This window comes from Pelodiscus sinensis, chromosome 26, assembly GCF_052426305.1.
Source record: "Pelodiscus sinensis isolate ZL-2025 chromosome 26, ASM5242630v1, whole genome shotgun sequence".
Taxonomy (NCBI): Eukaryota; Metazoa; Chordata; order Testudines; family Trionychidae; genus Pelodiscus; species Pelodiscus sinensis.
In genome coordinates this window covers 3528136-3544424 of record NC_143077.1, presented here as the reverse complement: position 1 = coordinate 3544424, position 16289 = coordinate 3528136, and the positions used below count along the sequence as shown (strand labels likewise).

The following is a 16289-nucleotide window of genomic DNA, read 5'->3' as shown; positions in this document are numbered from 1 at the left end:
CATGGGGAGGGGGAGCCACTGTGTGCGGGGAGCCAGCTTAAAAGCATCAGCTCCCACGCCTGCCCCCTCCCACACTGCTGCCCCCCACAGAGGCAGCAGCATGGGGCTGCAGGAGGGAGTCGCTACACGAACTGGTTCCTGTCTTCCCCCTTCCCCCCCCCATGCAAACATGTAATGGCTGAAAACGTCAGCAGTTTCACATGTACAAAAATCACGCATTTTAACATCCCTCCTGCCGTCTCGTCTGTATGTGATAGACCCCCCCCACCTCACCTCTTGTGTTGCTATGAGAAATAACAACACTAAGAGAGGTGCACGATGGGCAGTAGGGAGCCTCTGGTCTAGGGTGACCAGATGTCTTGGTGGGGAGGAACAGTTCTTGTCTCTCAACCCCTTCGGAGGTAGCAGGTCCTGGTTTTGATAGGCTCCATGGCCATCTGGTCCCCAGATCACATCAACTGCCCTCCCTGTGCTTCTGTTTTGAGTAAACAGCACTTCCGACACCCCTTCTAGCTGCTTCTGAGCACCCTCTTACTACTGCCATGACTGCAGCATATTTATCTCTTGTATAGAGCTTTTCATCTGTCCTGGTTAGAGAGAGGGAAACTGAGGTAAAGGGAAGTGACTTGCCAAAGGTCATATAGCAGGCCAGTGGCAGAGCTGGCCACTAGCCACCGGGCCACACTGCCTCAAGCCCAGTGCAGCTAAGAAGTGTTAAAACAGGAGCCGAGCCTGAGAATGCCAACGCGCCGTTCCTCACCGCCCTGGAGAAGTAGGGACTGAGGGGAGAGTCAGCAGTACGGGGCCAGCGGAGGACAAAGCAGCCTCCTCCTTGGCAGTTATATAGGAACACAAAGCTTTCAGGAGACAAGCAGACAGGGGCTGATCCAGCCCGTCGAGAGAAAGTGACAATAAAGAGAGCAGAGCCTGGCACGGAAGAACAGTCTAGAAAATTTAATGAAAGGCCTGGGAGTCAACGAAAGCAAAGGAGAAGCTTGGGGTGACTGAGGATTCCTGCCACTCCTCCCTTTCTGGTAAAGGCTTTTCATGTGGGGGAGGGAGGGCTGATGGCTGAAGAGAGGAGGAGAGGCACAACCTCTCCTCCGCAGGTCCCACGCTGGAAACCTGCTTCCTGGCCTGTAATGCCCCACTGGGGGAGCAAGGTCTGGCTCCCTCGCAGACATCTGAATTCTCCGCGTTGGGAACCCCCCACAGCAGCCTGCAAAGCAATTGTGCAGAGTGGAGTCTGATCCTCCCCCCGAAAACATCCTCTAACTGCATCAGTCCAAGCACGGCATCACGCAAACGTTCCCAGGAACCAAGTCCAGCAGCGACACTGGGGAGACCCCGCTTCCGGGGACAGGCCCCAGGGAGGGAAAACGAGGACTGCACGTAGCATTGAGGGCTGACGTGCCGAAGTGCTGGGCTGGGTCACCTCCGTGCAGCAGGAACAGGGTAGCGCAGGATGCCAGGTCAGAGGGAGACCGGGAGCGAGCCACAGAAGGGGGCGGGCCCGTGGCAAGGAACCTCCCCACGTGTCCACAGCAATCCCGAGGGGAGCTGGGTTCGGACAGTTTGTATGGGCACGGCGGGCGGCCTCTGTTGCTCTCTCGCCTGTCTCCCTTTACCTCGGCCACCTCACGCAACCTGTGGGAGTGGGGGAGGGAACAGCTTTCACTGGACCGAGGCCCACCGCATTGTTCTTCTGGGCTGCTGGCCACTGACCGGTAGCTCAGCGCCAGCCGGAAAGTGCGTCTCACTCAGCAGCGCAAGAAAAGAGATTCCCTCCCCCACCTGGTCTCTCCTAGCCTGGGACCTACACCAACGCTGTTGCGGAAGGCCCCCGGCTTTTCCTTGGCATGGTGATCAGGGCACCGCCCCGGCCTTGTTCTTGGGCATCGACAGCTCCCTGGTTGCCCTGGTGGGGAGAAGGGGAGTGGGGAAGGGACCCAGGTCTGCCCCCTACTCCAGGTCCCAACCCTTTAGCGTCTGACTCTCTGTCCCCTTTGGCAGGGTTTTTCTCCGCTGGGGCGGGGTTTCCCTTCCGACAACAGTTCTCCTCCAAACTACCCTCAACTTTGCTTCCCGCCTCCTGTCTGACTGAACCAGGGGGCGGTTCTTAGGTCTCTGGCCAGGCCTTAATTGGCTCCAGGTGCTCTAATTAACCTGTTGGAGCCTCTCCTCAGTCGGCATGGAATAAGGCCTTCGTCAACCTGGGGATTAGTAGGTACCTCCCATCCCTCCCTCTCCTGCTGCCTCACAGTGGTCACAACAGCAGGGCCTGCAAGTGGGGGGAGGTGGCACTGCTCCGGAGCTCGGTCTCAAATCCCCGCCAGAGCTGGTTTGCATTTCCAAACGGCAACGCTCAGCTCCCACCGGAGTGAAAGCGGATCCGGATCTGCCCCTCCCCCCTCGCCGTTGGTGGAGATGCGCCAGGGACACGTACGTTCGGTTCCACATAAAAGTCTGCAAGGCTGAAATGGAACAGGGAGACACGTGATGGGCAGGGAGAGAGGACGATGCGAGGACAGGACGGGGGAGAAGACGAGCGGGGAAGAAGACGCATCCAGAGCAGGAAAGAAGCTGTTCATCTGACCAGGCTTTCTGAGCCGTGGCTGTTGCTGATTTGTGTCTCCAGGAGGGGATCAGAAAGCCCCAATTTCAGTAGTCCAGGAGCGGCAGCGTCGGGGAGTCCCGCTCCTGGCGCCTGGTCCCTGGGGAGAAGCACTCGCAGCGGCAGGCGTGGTGTACGCAGGCGGGAGGGGAACTCCGGCAGAGGTGGAGCTGAGCAGGAACGTGGCCACCTGGCTGCTCTTGGATGCTGCATCTCTCAAGGCCCCGCGTGGCGACGGCAGGCTGGACCTGGCCCCTGGGGCGGCTGATGTCACCGTGGGTCTCGCTTTCCGGGACGAGGAGGCCACCCTGCTGGACAAGACGTTTCGGCGGGCTGGCACGTTGGCACTAGGAATTCGGCGAGTGGGAGCTCTTCTCATGCTGGTGCTTGGATAGGCCAGGGGGGAAGCCGCCAAGACAGCTAGACCAGGGACAGCCTCCCTCCGGGGGATCAGTACTTGAGCGGCGGGTGCCGTGGAAGCGGGGAGGAACGACCAAGGCCACATGTGAAAGGGCAGCAGGGAAGAGGCCAGAGGCGAAGGTTCCATCTCAGCAACGTAATGATTCAGGTGGGAGAGGAGACGTAGCCGGACGGGATCCGCGCCGGTTTGTCCCTCAAGGACGCCGAGGTATCGGACAACTTCAGTGAGGCATTCACGGAAACCGAGACTCCTGTAATCCACAGCCAGGGCCCGGGCATCTAAGAACCCTGTGAGAAAAAGACGCACATGGCATCATGTCCCCCAAGAGCACAGGCCTCTGATTCGACGACACATTTGAACGGAATTGTGTATTTAACCCGAGGAATTTACTGCCCATGAGATTATTGAAGAAGTCACCAAGAAAGCTTTGAAAAAATAAACTGATGTTTACAGGAATAAGAGCAGCATCTGAAATTACTCTGACTAGGATAAAACGATCAGGGTCATCAATGCTCTTGGTTCGGGGCATAAGCTGATCGCTAGCTCGGGTCAGGAAGAAACTTCCTTTGGAATCTGTCACTGGCCACGGCTGGAGCCAATATTCTGGACTAGCTGGGTCTCCTCTGGTGTGGCCATTCCAACACAGGCGTGGAAGATCTCGTGGTCTTATAGGACAGCAGGTTGGGTGGTTTCGACGTCTCACAAGACAGCGTAATGGCCTCTCCCTGGCTGTGTCTAGAGTGGCAAGTTTTTCCGCAAAAGCAAGTGCTTTTGCGGAAAAACTTGCCAGCTGTCTACACTGGCCGCTTGAATTTCCGTAAGAACACTGACGATCTCATGTAAGGAATCAGTGCTTCTTGTGGAAATCCTATGCTGCTCCAGTTCGGGCAAAAGTCCTTTTCCGCAAAAGCTTTTGCGCAAAAGGGCCAGTGTAGACAGCTCAGATTTGTTTTGCGCAAAAAAGCCCCAATTACGAAAATGGTGATCAGGGCTTTTTTGCACAAAAGCGCATCTAGATTGGCCACGGATGCTTTTGCACAAAAGTGCTTTTGTGGAAAAGCGTCTGTGCCAATCTAGACGCTCTTTTCCGCAAATGCTTTTAACAGAAAACTTTTCCGTTAAAAGAAATTGCAGAAAATCATGCCAGTCTAGACGTAGCCCCTGTGTTTAGGGGCAACTCTTTGACTCTGTTATTCATAGTGGATTTAAACAGATATCCAACTGAAGGATAACGAGTAGTCCTGTGGCACCTTAGGGTACATCTATATAGCAACACTATTTTGAAATAACTAGCGTTATTTCGAAATAACCGTCTGCAGGCAGTTATTTTGAAATCCTGTCAAGCCGGAGGACTTCTTACTCCAACTCCTGTAACCCTCAGGCTATGTCTAGACTTCAAGCCTCTTTGAAAAGAGGCTTTTTCAAAAGTATCTTTCGAAAAAGGGCATCTAGACTACAACCAGTACTTTCAAAAAAGCAAGTTGCTTTTTCGAAAGAGAGCACCCAGGCAATCTGGATTCTCTCTTTCAAAAAAGGACAGTTTGCATTACATAGCACCTTTTTTCGAAAGAGCACTTTCGAAAAAAGGCGTTACTCCTCGTAAAACAAGGTTTTCCGCGGTCAAAAAAACTGCTGCGTTCTTTCGATTTACTTTCGAAAGAACGCGGCTGCAGTCTAGACGCAGGTAAAGATTTTTCGAAAAAAGGCCACTTTTTTCAAAAAATCCCGGTAGTCTACACATACCCTTGTTGTACAAGGAGTAAGGGAAGTTGGAAGACGAGTGCTCTATTTCGAAATAAGCCACACCATTGACGTAGCTCAATTTGCATAGCTTATTTTGAGTGAAGCCCTGCTGTGAAGATGCATTCTTAGAGACGAACAAAAATAGCAGTCCTACGAACAAAAAAGATATCGAGTGTCGTGAGCTTTCCTGGGCACAACCCACTTCCTCAGATGAGCTTGAGGTTAGAGTCAGAGTTAGCTCCTCTGAGGAAGTGGGTTGTGCCCATAAAAGCTCACGACACTCGATATCGTTTTTGTTCGTAGGACTGCTGGTCGTTTTTAAAGCTGCAGACAAACACAGCAACGACTGAAGGATCTGAGACAATCTCAATCCAAGACTATTGGCTCTCAGGGGCCCATAGCCTGGGATCGTGGAGACGATCTAGGAGACAAAATAAAACTATTGATTGTTCCTTAGGTCTATTTTCTTCCTGGGCTTCCGGAGAGGGGGGGCAGAGAACTCAAGCAGCTTGGAGAAAGCACCGGACCACTTCACATTTTGGGGACACTGTCAACAACAGGTTGCGGCGCTGTTGCGTTGCCAAGCGGAGTATTTCCACAATGTTCCTTTAGCAAAATGCAACTCTGCTAAACTCCACAGTCTCCTCTGCCCAGTGTGACAGAACCGTGTTTTAACTGAGGCAGAGGGCTACTGTGCTGAATTTGGGATCCCCGCCAGAGCCGCCGGGCTGGGGGAGACTAGGACTTTTGCTGTTGTGGAGAACGTGCAACCCGTCGTGTCTTACAAACGGTTCGTTTGGGGGGGGGGGGGTGCTGTTTCTATGCAGTCACTAACCAGATTCCAGACAGTGCCAGGAAACATATCCCAGTTGGATGCGGAGGAGGCAGACTTGTTTTTGGACGTGTGTGAGCATGACTCAGTGTGTCGCTTGGCCTGGGCCTGTGTGGAGCTGTCTCTGCTCTGGGAGTTGGCAGCTTTTGCTGTGGTTGCCTAGGACAGACCAGATGCCACACTTCCGTCTGCCAAGGCCCAAATGTGAGACCCTCCTCAGGAGCGCAAATAGTAGCACAGGAAGTGGAAAGTCTCCTCGGGAGAGAGCCACTTCCTTCCAGGAGCAAACACAAATATTTTCTGTAAGCTCAGTACGAACGATTTCTGGAGCACACAGCGGATAGGAACAGCGGGACGCTGCTTTCAGAGTCCAGGGTGAATCTTCCTCCCCTCAGAAGAAATCCTGTGCCCCTGGGGATGCTAAATGGCATTTAATCAGCTAATTGACAAGTCGATTAGCTGATGGGGGGGGGGGGACTGCAGAGCTGCAGGGGGGTTAGCTATCTGGAGCTGACCCTGCTGCGGTTCTGCCTTCTAAATGCATTAAGAACCACTAGACTCTTAACACGTTTAAAAGGCTGAAGAGCAGGAGGGGGACCAGACATGAGCCGGGAATCAGCTGATTCCCGACTTGTGCCCGGTCCCCCACTACACCTCTGCCTCCCTACTCCCTTGCGGAGGTGGTCCGGGGGGGGGGGGGGACCAGTTATTAAGATGGCTTCCCCCGGCACCAGCTCCCCTTGCTTGCTGCCTCCCTCTGATAGAGGCAGCAAGGCAAGGAAGTGACTAGTCAACTATCTGATAAGCTTATGTATTCTAGTCACTTACATCCACAGCTGGCAACCAGGCTACCGCCCGAGGACCCCCGTTGTAGGGGGCACCGTGCGGGGCTGCCGGGCTGGGCAGGAGTGGCACTGCGCATGCGCCGGGTGCTCAGGGGCGGGGCCACGCATGCGCCATGCGCTCAGGGGCGGGGCCACGCATGCGCCATGCGCTCAGGGGCGGGGCCACGCATGCGCTGGGCATCTGGGGGTGGGGGGGGCGCTGCATGCTTGGGGGCGGAGCCACATATGTGTCACTCTCTCGGGGGCGGCGCCGCGCTCCCAGGGCGCACGAATGGCTCGGGCAGGCCCTGCTCACATCCCTACCTGGGGGTCAGGGAGAGTTTTTGCCACTGCTTTCGAGACAGCCAGGGTCTCACCCCCAGACACACGTTTACAGAAGCCGGTCTCACCTGTTCCTCCAGTGGCGTGAAGCATTTTTAAATGGTCCACTGTCATTTGCAGGATCTCTGCCTTTTCCAGCTTGGAGGAGCCCTGTGTATTCAAAGCAGGGATGGACAACAGAGAAAGAGAGACGATCAAACCACCATTTAAAAATCCAGGATTCCAGCTCCTGGAGGGAGCCGTCTTCAAGGGGGCTGGAACTTCCCTGAAGGTCAGAAAGGGCCAAATGAACAGATTTGGGGTTTGGATTCGGACTCATCTTGAATCAAGCAGGAAGGAAAACGGATCTCCCCTCAAAAGGTGCTGGGAAGCAAAGTGAAAATCTCTATTTCCCTTCATCCCTGCTGCTGAAAAACGTCTTTTAGGGTACGTCTAGACTACATGCCTCTGTCGCCAGAGGCATGTAGATTAGGCTACCAGGCATAGGAAAATGAAGCGGCAATTTAAATAATCGCCGCTTCATTTAAATTTACATGGCTGCCGCGCTGTGCCAATCAGCTGTTTGCCGGCTCAGCGCGGTAGTCTGGACGCACAGGTGTCGACATCAAAGGCATTTGTCGACCTCCCAGGTAAACCTGATCCCAGGAGGCATACCTGGGAGGTCAACAAATGCCTTTGATGTCAACCCCTGGGCATCCAGACTACTGCGCTGAGCCGAGAAACAGCTGATCGGCTCAGCATGGCAGCCATGTAAATGTAAATGAAGCGGTGATTATTTAAATTGCTGCTTCATTTTCCTATGCCTGGTAGCCTAATCTACATGCCTCTGGTGACAGAAGCACGTAGTCTAGACGTACCCTTAGACTGATTCTACCCGCCATTCGATTTCCTGGAGAATGTATTACTGTCCTATTTTACCATCAGCACATCCTCTACAGTGGTGATCATTTAGACCACTGGTTTTCAAAGGACGGGTCGCGGCCCAGCACTGGGGGGTGGCATGTCGGTCGCTGGGTCTCGTTGCTTCAGAGGGATCAGGTGACCAGTGGGGGGGGGGGGGGCGCTAAGGCAGCGCCCTGCCTGTCCTGCACCACAGACTATGCTGCATCCCAGAAGCGGCCGGCACAGGCCTGGCTCCCAGGTGGGGGGGGGGGGGGGGGGAGCGCGCACAGGGCACTGCACACGGCCCCTGCCCAGAGCACTAGCTCTGCACTCCCATGGGCTGGGAACCTGCTGCCGGCTGCTTCTGAGGGCAGCCTGGTCTGTGGTGCCAGCAGAGGCAGGAAGCTGCCTGAGCCCCCCACTGCACCACTGCACGGGAGCAGTTCGAGGTAAGTCCCCGCTGTCCCAGCCCCCCCCCCCCAAGACCTCAGAGCTCTCACCCTCAGCCCCGCCCCGGGGCACACACTCCGCTCATTCTGTTGGGTCACAGCATCAACAATTTTCTTCAACTGGGTCATGAGAAAAAAAGTTTGAACCCCCCTGTGCTAGGGCATTTATGGGGTTTTCAACCCTGAAGCACCCTAAAAGGCTCGACAGCCGAGTTAGCAATTACCCATCAGTGAAATGCAGTCACCTCTGGGGTGGAACGCAGCAGGCATGCTGCACCACTGCCATTCCAGAACCCCTTTGAGCGGGGCCAGTGAAGACTACTGTCTCCAAACGGAGCTGCAGAGGGAATTCAGGAAAACAGAACGCGTGACCTCCGCTACAATCTGAGCACGGCTCCTGGGTTTAACACTCAGGGGAGTGTTTGGGACCTTTTAATACACAGGTGTTGACACAGGACAAAAGAAAGCAATGATCACATGTACTGGAAGGAGGGGGACTTAGATTTCAGGAAATCTTTTCACAGTGAACGGCAAGGCCTTGTTTTTCAACCTCATTCAAAAAGACAGCACCTGCTCGGGCATTGACCCCCCTGAGAGGAGACCGTCACTAAGTCACCAGCATCTCTTGCTCCAGCACCAGCTGTAGGGGCGCCTCGCGAGCTCCCCTCCACGCTCTGACGGAGCCAAACCCTGCTCAGCTAAGGAGCGCGCATGAAACGAACGCTGTAAAGCGGCTGTCAATGCAAGATGCCGGGCTGCCTGGAGATAAGTCACTCAGCTGATGCCACCCATGTTTAGTCATAAGCACCAGGGGCATGGGTGGTGGGCAAACATTGGGCTAGGGGAGGCGAGTCCACAGCCCCGCCCCTTCTGCCCAAGGCCCCGCCCCTCATGGGAGCCAAGCACACCCCCACCCTACCGCAGTGGCAAGCCTTCCGCCCAGCCTCAGAGCACACGACATCCCCAGCCTCCACCTGGCTGGGGAGCTGTGCTGAAGCAGTATGCTTTCTGGGGTGGTGGAGAATGGGCGGGGCCATGCCTGAACTTCCCCCGCCCACTCTCCGCCCCCCAGAAAGTCCCCCGCCCGCCTGGCCCCTTTCCCTGCCTCCTGTACCCACAGCCCATGACCCGGAGGCCTTGCTGAAAACGAGACGCCCCTGGACAGAAGGGCCACGTCTGCTACTCTGCACCTACCTGCTTCTCCAAGGCCGTGGGGACTAACCGGCGCAGCTCGGACAGGCTGCTGTTAATACGGTCGCGCCGCCGCTTCTCGATGATCTACAAAGGAATTCCATGCGGAGGAGCGTGGCCGGGCCCCGTGTGCCGCCACCACGGTCACACTCCCTCCTCCCGCCGAGCGATCTGACATTCCCCTGCAAGCGCTCATTAATGGAGCCCCCGAGCAGATCGCCTCCCATTGCTAATAGCCCCTTTAACGGCAACACTTTCAGAGAGGCCCCTTTAAGCACATGAAATAAATCGGTGCTACTGACGGGGAAACTGAGGCACGGGGGGGGGGTTCGACTGACTTGCCCAACAGCATTTGGGGTGGGATCCTGACCCCTCTAGGCAGCATAGAAGGGCAAGGGGCAGCGTTGCCAAGCCCCAGTGGCCACCAAGGACCATCCCCCACTGGAGGCAGGGCACAGGACGGCGCTGGGCTGCCTCCAGAGGACCCTGTCCCGAGCCAGTGCTGTGGTCCATGCCCAGGGAGGGTGCTGTGACTCAGGCCACTGAAGCTGTCTAAGCTCTGCCTGGGCCGTCTCCAGCCCTGGAACAGCCCACGGCTGGCGTGACAGAGTTGGAAACAGCAGCCGGGAAACTTGGATCCTCCCATTCAGAGCCATCTCTGGGGGAGGGTAGGGGGGGCGCAGCACCTGGGGCCACCCTCCTGCCGCAAGCCCTGCACTGCCTCTGCCCCGCCCCTTCCCCTAGCCCCGCCCTGCTCTGCTCCTGCTCCGCCCCCTTGTCCCCTCCCCCGAGCAACATGGGCTGGGGTTTGCGGGGGGAGCAGGGCCTGGTGCAGGGCGGCAGCAGGGATCAGCCCCCCTCCTGCACTCCCGGTGGCGGCGGGAGCCTGCTCCGCTCCACCCCGCCACCCTCCCAGCCCGCTGCGCTCCGCCTCACCACGGTGGCGGGAAGCAGAGCGCCCCGGGGCTGGGAGAGAGCGGAGTGGTGGAACAGAGCAGGCTGCCGGGTCGCTCCGGCTCCCGCCGCCGCAGTGAGTGGGGGAGGGTCGACCCGCTGCCACCCTGCACCAGCCCCAGTAATCCCAGGGCACCGCCAATGGGACTGTTGAGGGGCCCCCAAAATGCGGGGCCTGAACCGTCTTACAGCCTCTACTCTTGCACTGCCTGTCTCCTGGGCTAGGGAACATCCTCCCAATGAGCCAGAGGGGCTAGGCGGCACGTTTCTTTGCTTACCCAGGGCCGAATGGTCAAAACCCTACAGCACCCACATGTCCTCACTCGCTGCCTGCCACGGACGGGCGCCACGGGACTGGTAGACTTGGTAGCATACGTGAAACTCACCCCTCGCCGCTTCTTCCTGGCTTGGAGCTGGGACGTGGTGGTGGGAGAAACAGGCCTTGACACGGGGCTGTGCAGGAAATAAAAAGGGGGCGGGGCTAGTTGTTTCACATGCTCTTTGTAACCCCACCCACGTGGCACCCACTCGCCCGTGCCCCTGGGAAGCCGGGCGTTTGTGCAGCCGCTCAGGAGAGATTCCCATGCTGCCCCGCTGATGAGCAGAGTGCCCACGGCTAGGCTTTTGGCTCTACGGGTGGTGCACATTCGCACATGCCTCGGTGCAATGTAAAAAAATGCATTCTGCACAGGGATGGAAGTGCGTCGAGGGAACATTGCTCCCCGCATGGGATGGAATGACGTCTAAACAGTAAGAGCTAGGACCACCACATGTGACAGGCAGCTTCCTCTAAGCCTAACGTGAAGCAAGCTCAGAGTCTGGCTGGGCCACGGAAACAGGAAGTGCCTGGAATTCGATTGTTTTCCAGAACATGGAACAGGAGGGGGCTGAGAGGTGGGACAGTTGTGCTCCGCAATGACCACTAGGGGGCAGCGAGCGCAGGGGGGGCAGTGATACTGCCGCGACCAAAAGGGGGGGCCATGCTAGAGAGTGGCCAGCTGGGCCGAGCTCTCGATATTGCTGGTCACCAGCCCAGGTAAGATGCCCCCTGTCTCCAGGCCCCTCCCCTGGCTCTCGGCCACCAGGCTGCCCGGTCCCTCCCCACCCCCGTGAGGAGCTGCTGGGCAGCCCAGTGCCAGCCTCCTCCCCACAGCAAGGAGCCACTGGGGGGCGGGGAAGCCCAGCCCCAGCCCCTCCCTCCAGCAAGGAGCCATCAGGGAGGCAGCCCTGCCCCAGGCTCCTCTCCCATGTGAGAAGCCACCAGGGCAGCAGAACCCCTGCCCCTCGGGATGAGCTGCTGTCACAGCAGCCGCCCCACTGCCACGGATGACCCCAGTAAGCCCCCCCTCCCCGCCTCCCAGCCCCCATCTTGAGACCCTGCCTTGAATCCTGCATCCCCTCCCCGAGCACCCCCCACACCTCCACCTCAGCCCTCCCACACCCACAGCTCCCTGCCCTGAGCCCCCTGCCCTGACTCCTGCCCCCCGACACCTCCCAGCCCCCTGCCCTGACTCCTGCCCCCCGACACCCCCAGCCCCCTGCCCTGACTCCTGCCCCCCGACACCTCCCAGCCCTCTGCCCTGACTCCTGCACCCCCAACACCCACAGCCCCCTGCCCTGACTCCTGCCCCCCGACACCTCCCAGCCCCACCCTGACTCCTGCACCCCCCACACCCACAGCCCTCTGCCCTGAAGGACCCAAGCAAGGCCAGGAAAATCTTCCAGTTGATTAATGCAATGGCTGTCGGCCAAAGGCGACTGGCCATGGAGGTGATGACCCCCCACTGTGACTAGCAATGTTTCATGACAAACCCTTCCCTAGAGCCATCTCTCATCCCCCATATCTATCGCCTTTCCACGCCTGTTGCATTTGGTTTCTCAGTGTGTGTTTATTGTGTTTGCGTGTGTGCATGGGGTGAGGGTGTACACAAGGGAGTGTGTGCGTGTGCACACAGCAGGGAGTACTTACTATTATTTGTGCTAGTGCATTGTGTGTGCATATATGCTATGGGGTGTGATTTGGGGGGTCGTATGGGTGTGTTGTGACCGGATTGAATAGAACTCACTCACAGTCAGCTTGAATACAATGAAACTCCACTTGTAGGAAAGTAGAAAGCCCCACATTGTTTGAATGAATTGCAGTTGGCAAACTGCAATTCCGGACCCGGGGCTGAGAGATCTGGCGGATTTCAAAAAGGTTCCTTCCGTGTGACTGGTACATAGGAAGAATTTAAGGCCAATTGGTCTCCGTCTCTGGAGAGTTAGGACTGATCATGTTTCTCGTGCTCTGGCTGTGTCATTTGTAGGGTTGTTCTGATGGCCACTTCATAAAGAAAAATAAGCACTTCCACATCATGCCAACTTTCAGCTGAGGATATCCGCCCTTTACAAACATTAATACATTTAGCTTCCCAACACTGGCAGCTAATCCCCAAAGTCACACAGCCAGTCACCAATGGAGCTGGAAAGCAAATCCAGAACTCCTGACTTACTGTCCAGATATACGCCAAGCCCTGAACAGCACTCCCTACTTGGGAGGTGTTTCTCTTTGCTTGTTACATTTCTTACATTAGTAGCTTACTTCTGAGCTTGTAAATTCTTCATGAAGTTCTAGATGGGGTCCCGACACAATGGGGTCCCGACACAGCACCCCAGCATAATAAATCATCACAACAACATTCTGGTTTACATCTGGCTTGGGAAATAAATATTTGTAGTTGCCACTGAGATCTAACCTCTCTCTACAGCTGTTCACGGACATAAACGATTGAGAGGAAGCCCCTACATACTGTTACCTCCATCAGGGTGTTGGGAGATGCCACGCGGGGGTGTGCTGTGTGGCTCTGTGCTGTGTTGTACGAGTGTGTGTGTTGGGAGTGCATTCTATACAGACGGACACTCGCACTAGCCGGGGGGGGGGGGGGGGACAGCTACCTCTTGGGGCACTCGGGGCTGCAGCGAAGGTTGGATGCATTATCCCTTTCCCTTCACTGTGCTGGGAAGGGGGAGCCAGCTGTAAAACCCTTCGTGTGGCATTTCCACCAGGGCTAGCGGTTAATATCCCGGTGCTGGGCGCTGGGGCGAGCGCCTCTCCCTGGCTTTCCAGCTGGGAGGATTCACCCTTGTCACTAGCCCGTCACAGCCCCAGGGCGCTTCCCAGACAGGGACTGATTCAGCCTCCGCCCGGCCTTGCAGAGACCCCAGCGCTACCAGTGGGAGGCAGAGCTGAGACGGGGAGGCTCCCTGCTCTGGAGCTGCTGGAAGGGCCCAGAGGGCCAGGCCCCGAACCCCAGCTCCCGAGTGCTGGAACGAGGCGGGTGGGGAAGGGCAGGAGGGCCTGCTGCACCCCCCGTCTTGAAGCGGTTTCCATCACACGCAGGGTTTACAGCTTGTTCCAAAGGCTCCCGGCACCCCCACTATGTAACCGTGGCCTGGGGAGCAAACCAGAGCTAGAGCCGTTCCTGGAGCCTGTCTCCATCCATGGCAATTAGCCCCCTGGCCTGTTTGGGGGAAGCTGGGAAGGGACCACAGGGAGGGATCACTCAGCTCCCGTGGGGCGCCTGGGGCTGGCCCCGATCCGGATCCTGGGCTGGAGGGACCTTTGCTCTGACCCAGTGTGGCCCTTCTTACGGGAACTTTCTAAACAGCGGGGGTGCTGCAAGGCGGCCTCCTCAGTCCGGGTTAACCTCCCCCGAACTCCGGCACTTGTACAAAGCGTGCCAGCTGCCCCCCCATGCCATGGGCTGCCCAGCCAGGGGGCCCCCCTACCTGTATTCCTCCTCCTGGCCCACGTCGATGGGCCCCTCCGACTCGGAGCCAGACGAGCGCGCCTCACATCGGCTCTTCATCCTGAGGCAGCGGGGGCAAACCGTCTCTCCCGCACCCTCCTGGAGCGTGGGGGGGTTTCTGGGGTGGGGGGCTGCCCCGCGTGTGGGGGGTCTCTGAGATAGTGGGCTGCCTTGCGTGTGGGGAGCTCTCCGAGATGGGGGGCTGCCCCACACGTGAGGGGGGCTTCTGAGGTTGGGAGCTGCCCCGCGCGTGGGGGGCTCTCCGAGATGTGGGGGCTGCCCCGCGCGTGGGAGGACTCGGGGGGAGTTAGGAGCTGTCCTACCCTGGCCAGGCGCGGGGCGCTGAGTCCCGAGTCCCGGCTCCCTGTGCGGCGCTGGGAAGCCAAGAGGCACCCGCCTGCCCCGCGCCGGGCTGGGCTGGGAAGGGGAAATCGCCTCCTCCGCCCTCCGGCCCCGCTCCGGATTCCCACTCCCCGCCCCGCCCCCGTGTGAACCGTCTGGGCGCCCCCTCCCCTCGCCCCCCGGCGCGCCGCGGTGATTGGTCCCCGCCGCGCTGCAAAGGGACCAGTGACCTCACTGGCAACCGGAGCCCGTGGGAAAGCGCCGGGCTGGGAAAGCCGAGCCCCGGCCCCGCACGCCCAGCCCGCGGCTCCCAATGGGAACCGGCCTCGCCCGGGCGCTGGGCTGGGGGAGGCGGGCCCGGCCCGGCTGGAGCTCTCAGCCCGGCTCGGACCCTAAGGCCGGGTCAGACCAAAGGTCCAGCTAGTCCGGTGTCATGGTGCCCCCAGCCAGGTGCCCGGGGGATGAACAGAGCAGCCCCCCCCGGCCCCCGCCGCTCAGGTGTCCCGGAGGCTGAGAAACGCCTGAGCCCCTCCAGCCGCTCTCCTTGTGGCCCTGGGGCCCGGCCGTGCGCCCAGGGCGCTTCTGCGCGGCTCAGGAGAGCTTGGCACGGCGCCCCGCGGGGGCTGTCTGTTTCTGCGGGTGGTGCGCACGTGCGCACAGCGAAATGTGGGCTGCACGTGGGTGGAAGAGATTAGAGGGAAGTTGGCCCAGGCCCTCGGCAGTTCTCGGTTCCTAATTTCCATTGCAATCAGCGGACGTTAAGAGCCCAAGGACACACCCTCCGGAGGAGAAATCACAGAGCCCCGTGATCAATGGCTTGTTTCTTCTCTTCTTGGCCCCCGCACCTGCACTCTGCCCCTGCGTCTGCACGTGGGGGCCTGCTCTAACCTCCGAGCCATTTCCAAGCAGCTGCTTCTACAGTACAGAAACCACATCACTCATTTCTCCCATTTATTCCTGCAAATGGGGCCTTTCCTCTGGAATTACCCCTCCTACCTTCTAGTTCAGGGAGGCGTTCCATGGAGCTGGGGGACGGGGAGAATTATTTTCCCACCTCAGGAAAGTTTTTGATAGTTTGACATTTCTTCTCATCCTGAGTTGGGATGAAAAATCTCAAAAAATGTAGACATCTGAAAATGAAGGGTTTGGTTCAACTGAAATGTTTTACTTCAATAATTTTAAGCGGGTGTATTTTCAGTTTTGACTATTGTGATTTTACTACATTCTAGCTTAAAATCGGAAAGCAATAAGTTGTTCTAAAAATGCCAAAATTAATGAACAACAATTTTAAAACTTTTTTTTCAAACTTTTTTTTTTTAACTAAAACTATACATTGCAACTGACCTGCAAAAAGCTTCATTTTTGATTATTTGGTATTCTCTGATGGGGAAAAAAAATTTTATCAGAAAACTCCCAACTAGGGCTATTCTGTGCTGAACTGAGTTAAGGTTTGGTATCCTATGAACCATTAGAACAAGGAACTAGATTCGTCATCCTAATAGAGACAAACTGAGGTTCCCCACTCTCCTATGTGATATCGTATTTGTTTCCTGCCACGACAGATTGTGAAGTACTGACCTTAAAACATGACATGATTTACAGAAAAGCTTTTACTGGGGTTTCTGATTCTACATTTTCTCTTTCTCTGAGATTGGTGCACTTAAGAGTCATGACAATACTAAAGCACTTGGATTTATATGCAAAAGGCATGAACAGCAGTGCACCTCACTTTTAAAAAACTCTCTAAACAGGCTGTATAGAAAAGGTGCGTCATAAACAGAGGGAAGGAGTTTTGCTGGGGTATTCTTCTTTGGGTCCCTCTGCGTAACTCGCTCATGACTTAGTCACTCGCCAGGAATGATGTAATGCCAAAAGAAAACGTTAGTCACCAGCGGCTGGAACAATGT

At 57.0% G+C, this 16289-nt stretch overlaps 1 protein-coding gene across 2 annotated transcripts; it reads right to left on the bottom strand.

The window, feature by feature from the left end:
* Positions 1–939: 939 nt before the first annotated feature.
* On the bottom strand, positions 940–14992 carry HEYL (hes related family bHLH transcription factor with YRPW motif like). 2 transcript variants are annotated; one of them, XM_075908571.2, is made up of 6 exons: positions 14364–14992; positions 14021–14101; positions 10639–10705; positions 9302–9385; positions 6845–6926; positions 940–3322 (listed from the first exon to the last, which is right to left on the bottom strand). In XM_075908571.2, exons 2-6 carry the CDS (start codon positions 14098–14100, stop codon positions 2646–2648), a joined length of 990 nt encoding a protein of 329 aa, XP_075764686.1. In that variant the 5' UTR covers position 14101; positions 14364–14992; the 3' UTR covers positions 940–2645. The 2 variants fall into 2 exon arrangements, with proteins under 2 accessions (XP_075764686.1, XP_075764685.1); XM_075908570.2 differs by having other exon boundaries at positions 14021–14992.
* Positions 14993–16289: the final 1297 nt, after the last annotated feature.

Bases quoted from the DNA above. Each gene is read 5' to 3' on its own strand.
- HEYL (XM_075908570.2), bottom strand. From the start codon at position 14,100: ATGAAGAGCCGATGTGAGGCGCGCTCGTCTGGCTCCGAGTCGGAGGGG. The intron at 10,706-14,020 runs GTAGGGGGGCCC...TTTCCTGCACAG, and splicing joins GGCCAGGAGGAGGAATACAG to CCCCGTGTCAAGGCCTGTTT. The intron at 6,927-9,301 runs GTAGGTGCAGAG...TTGAATACACAG, and splicing joins CCACGGCCTTGGAGAAGCAG to GGCTCCTCCAAGCTGGAAAA.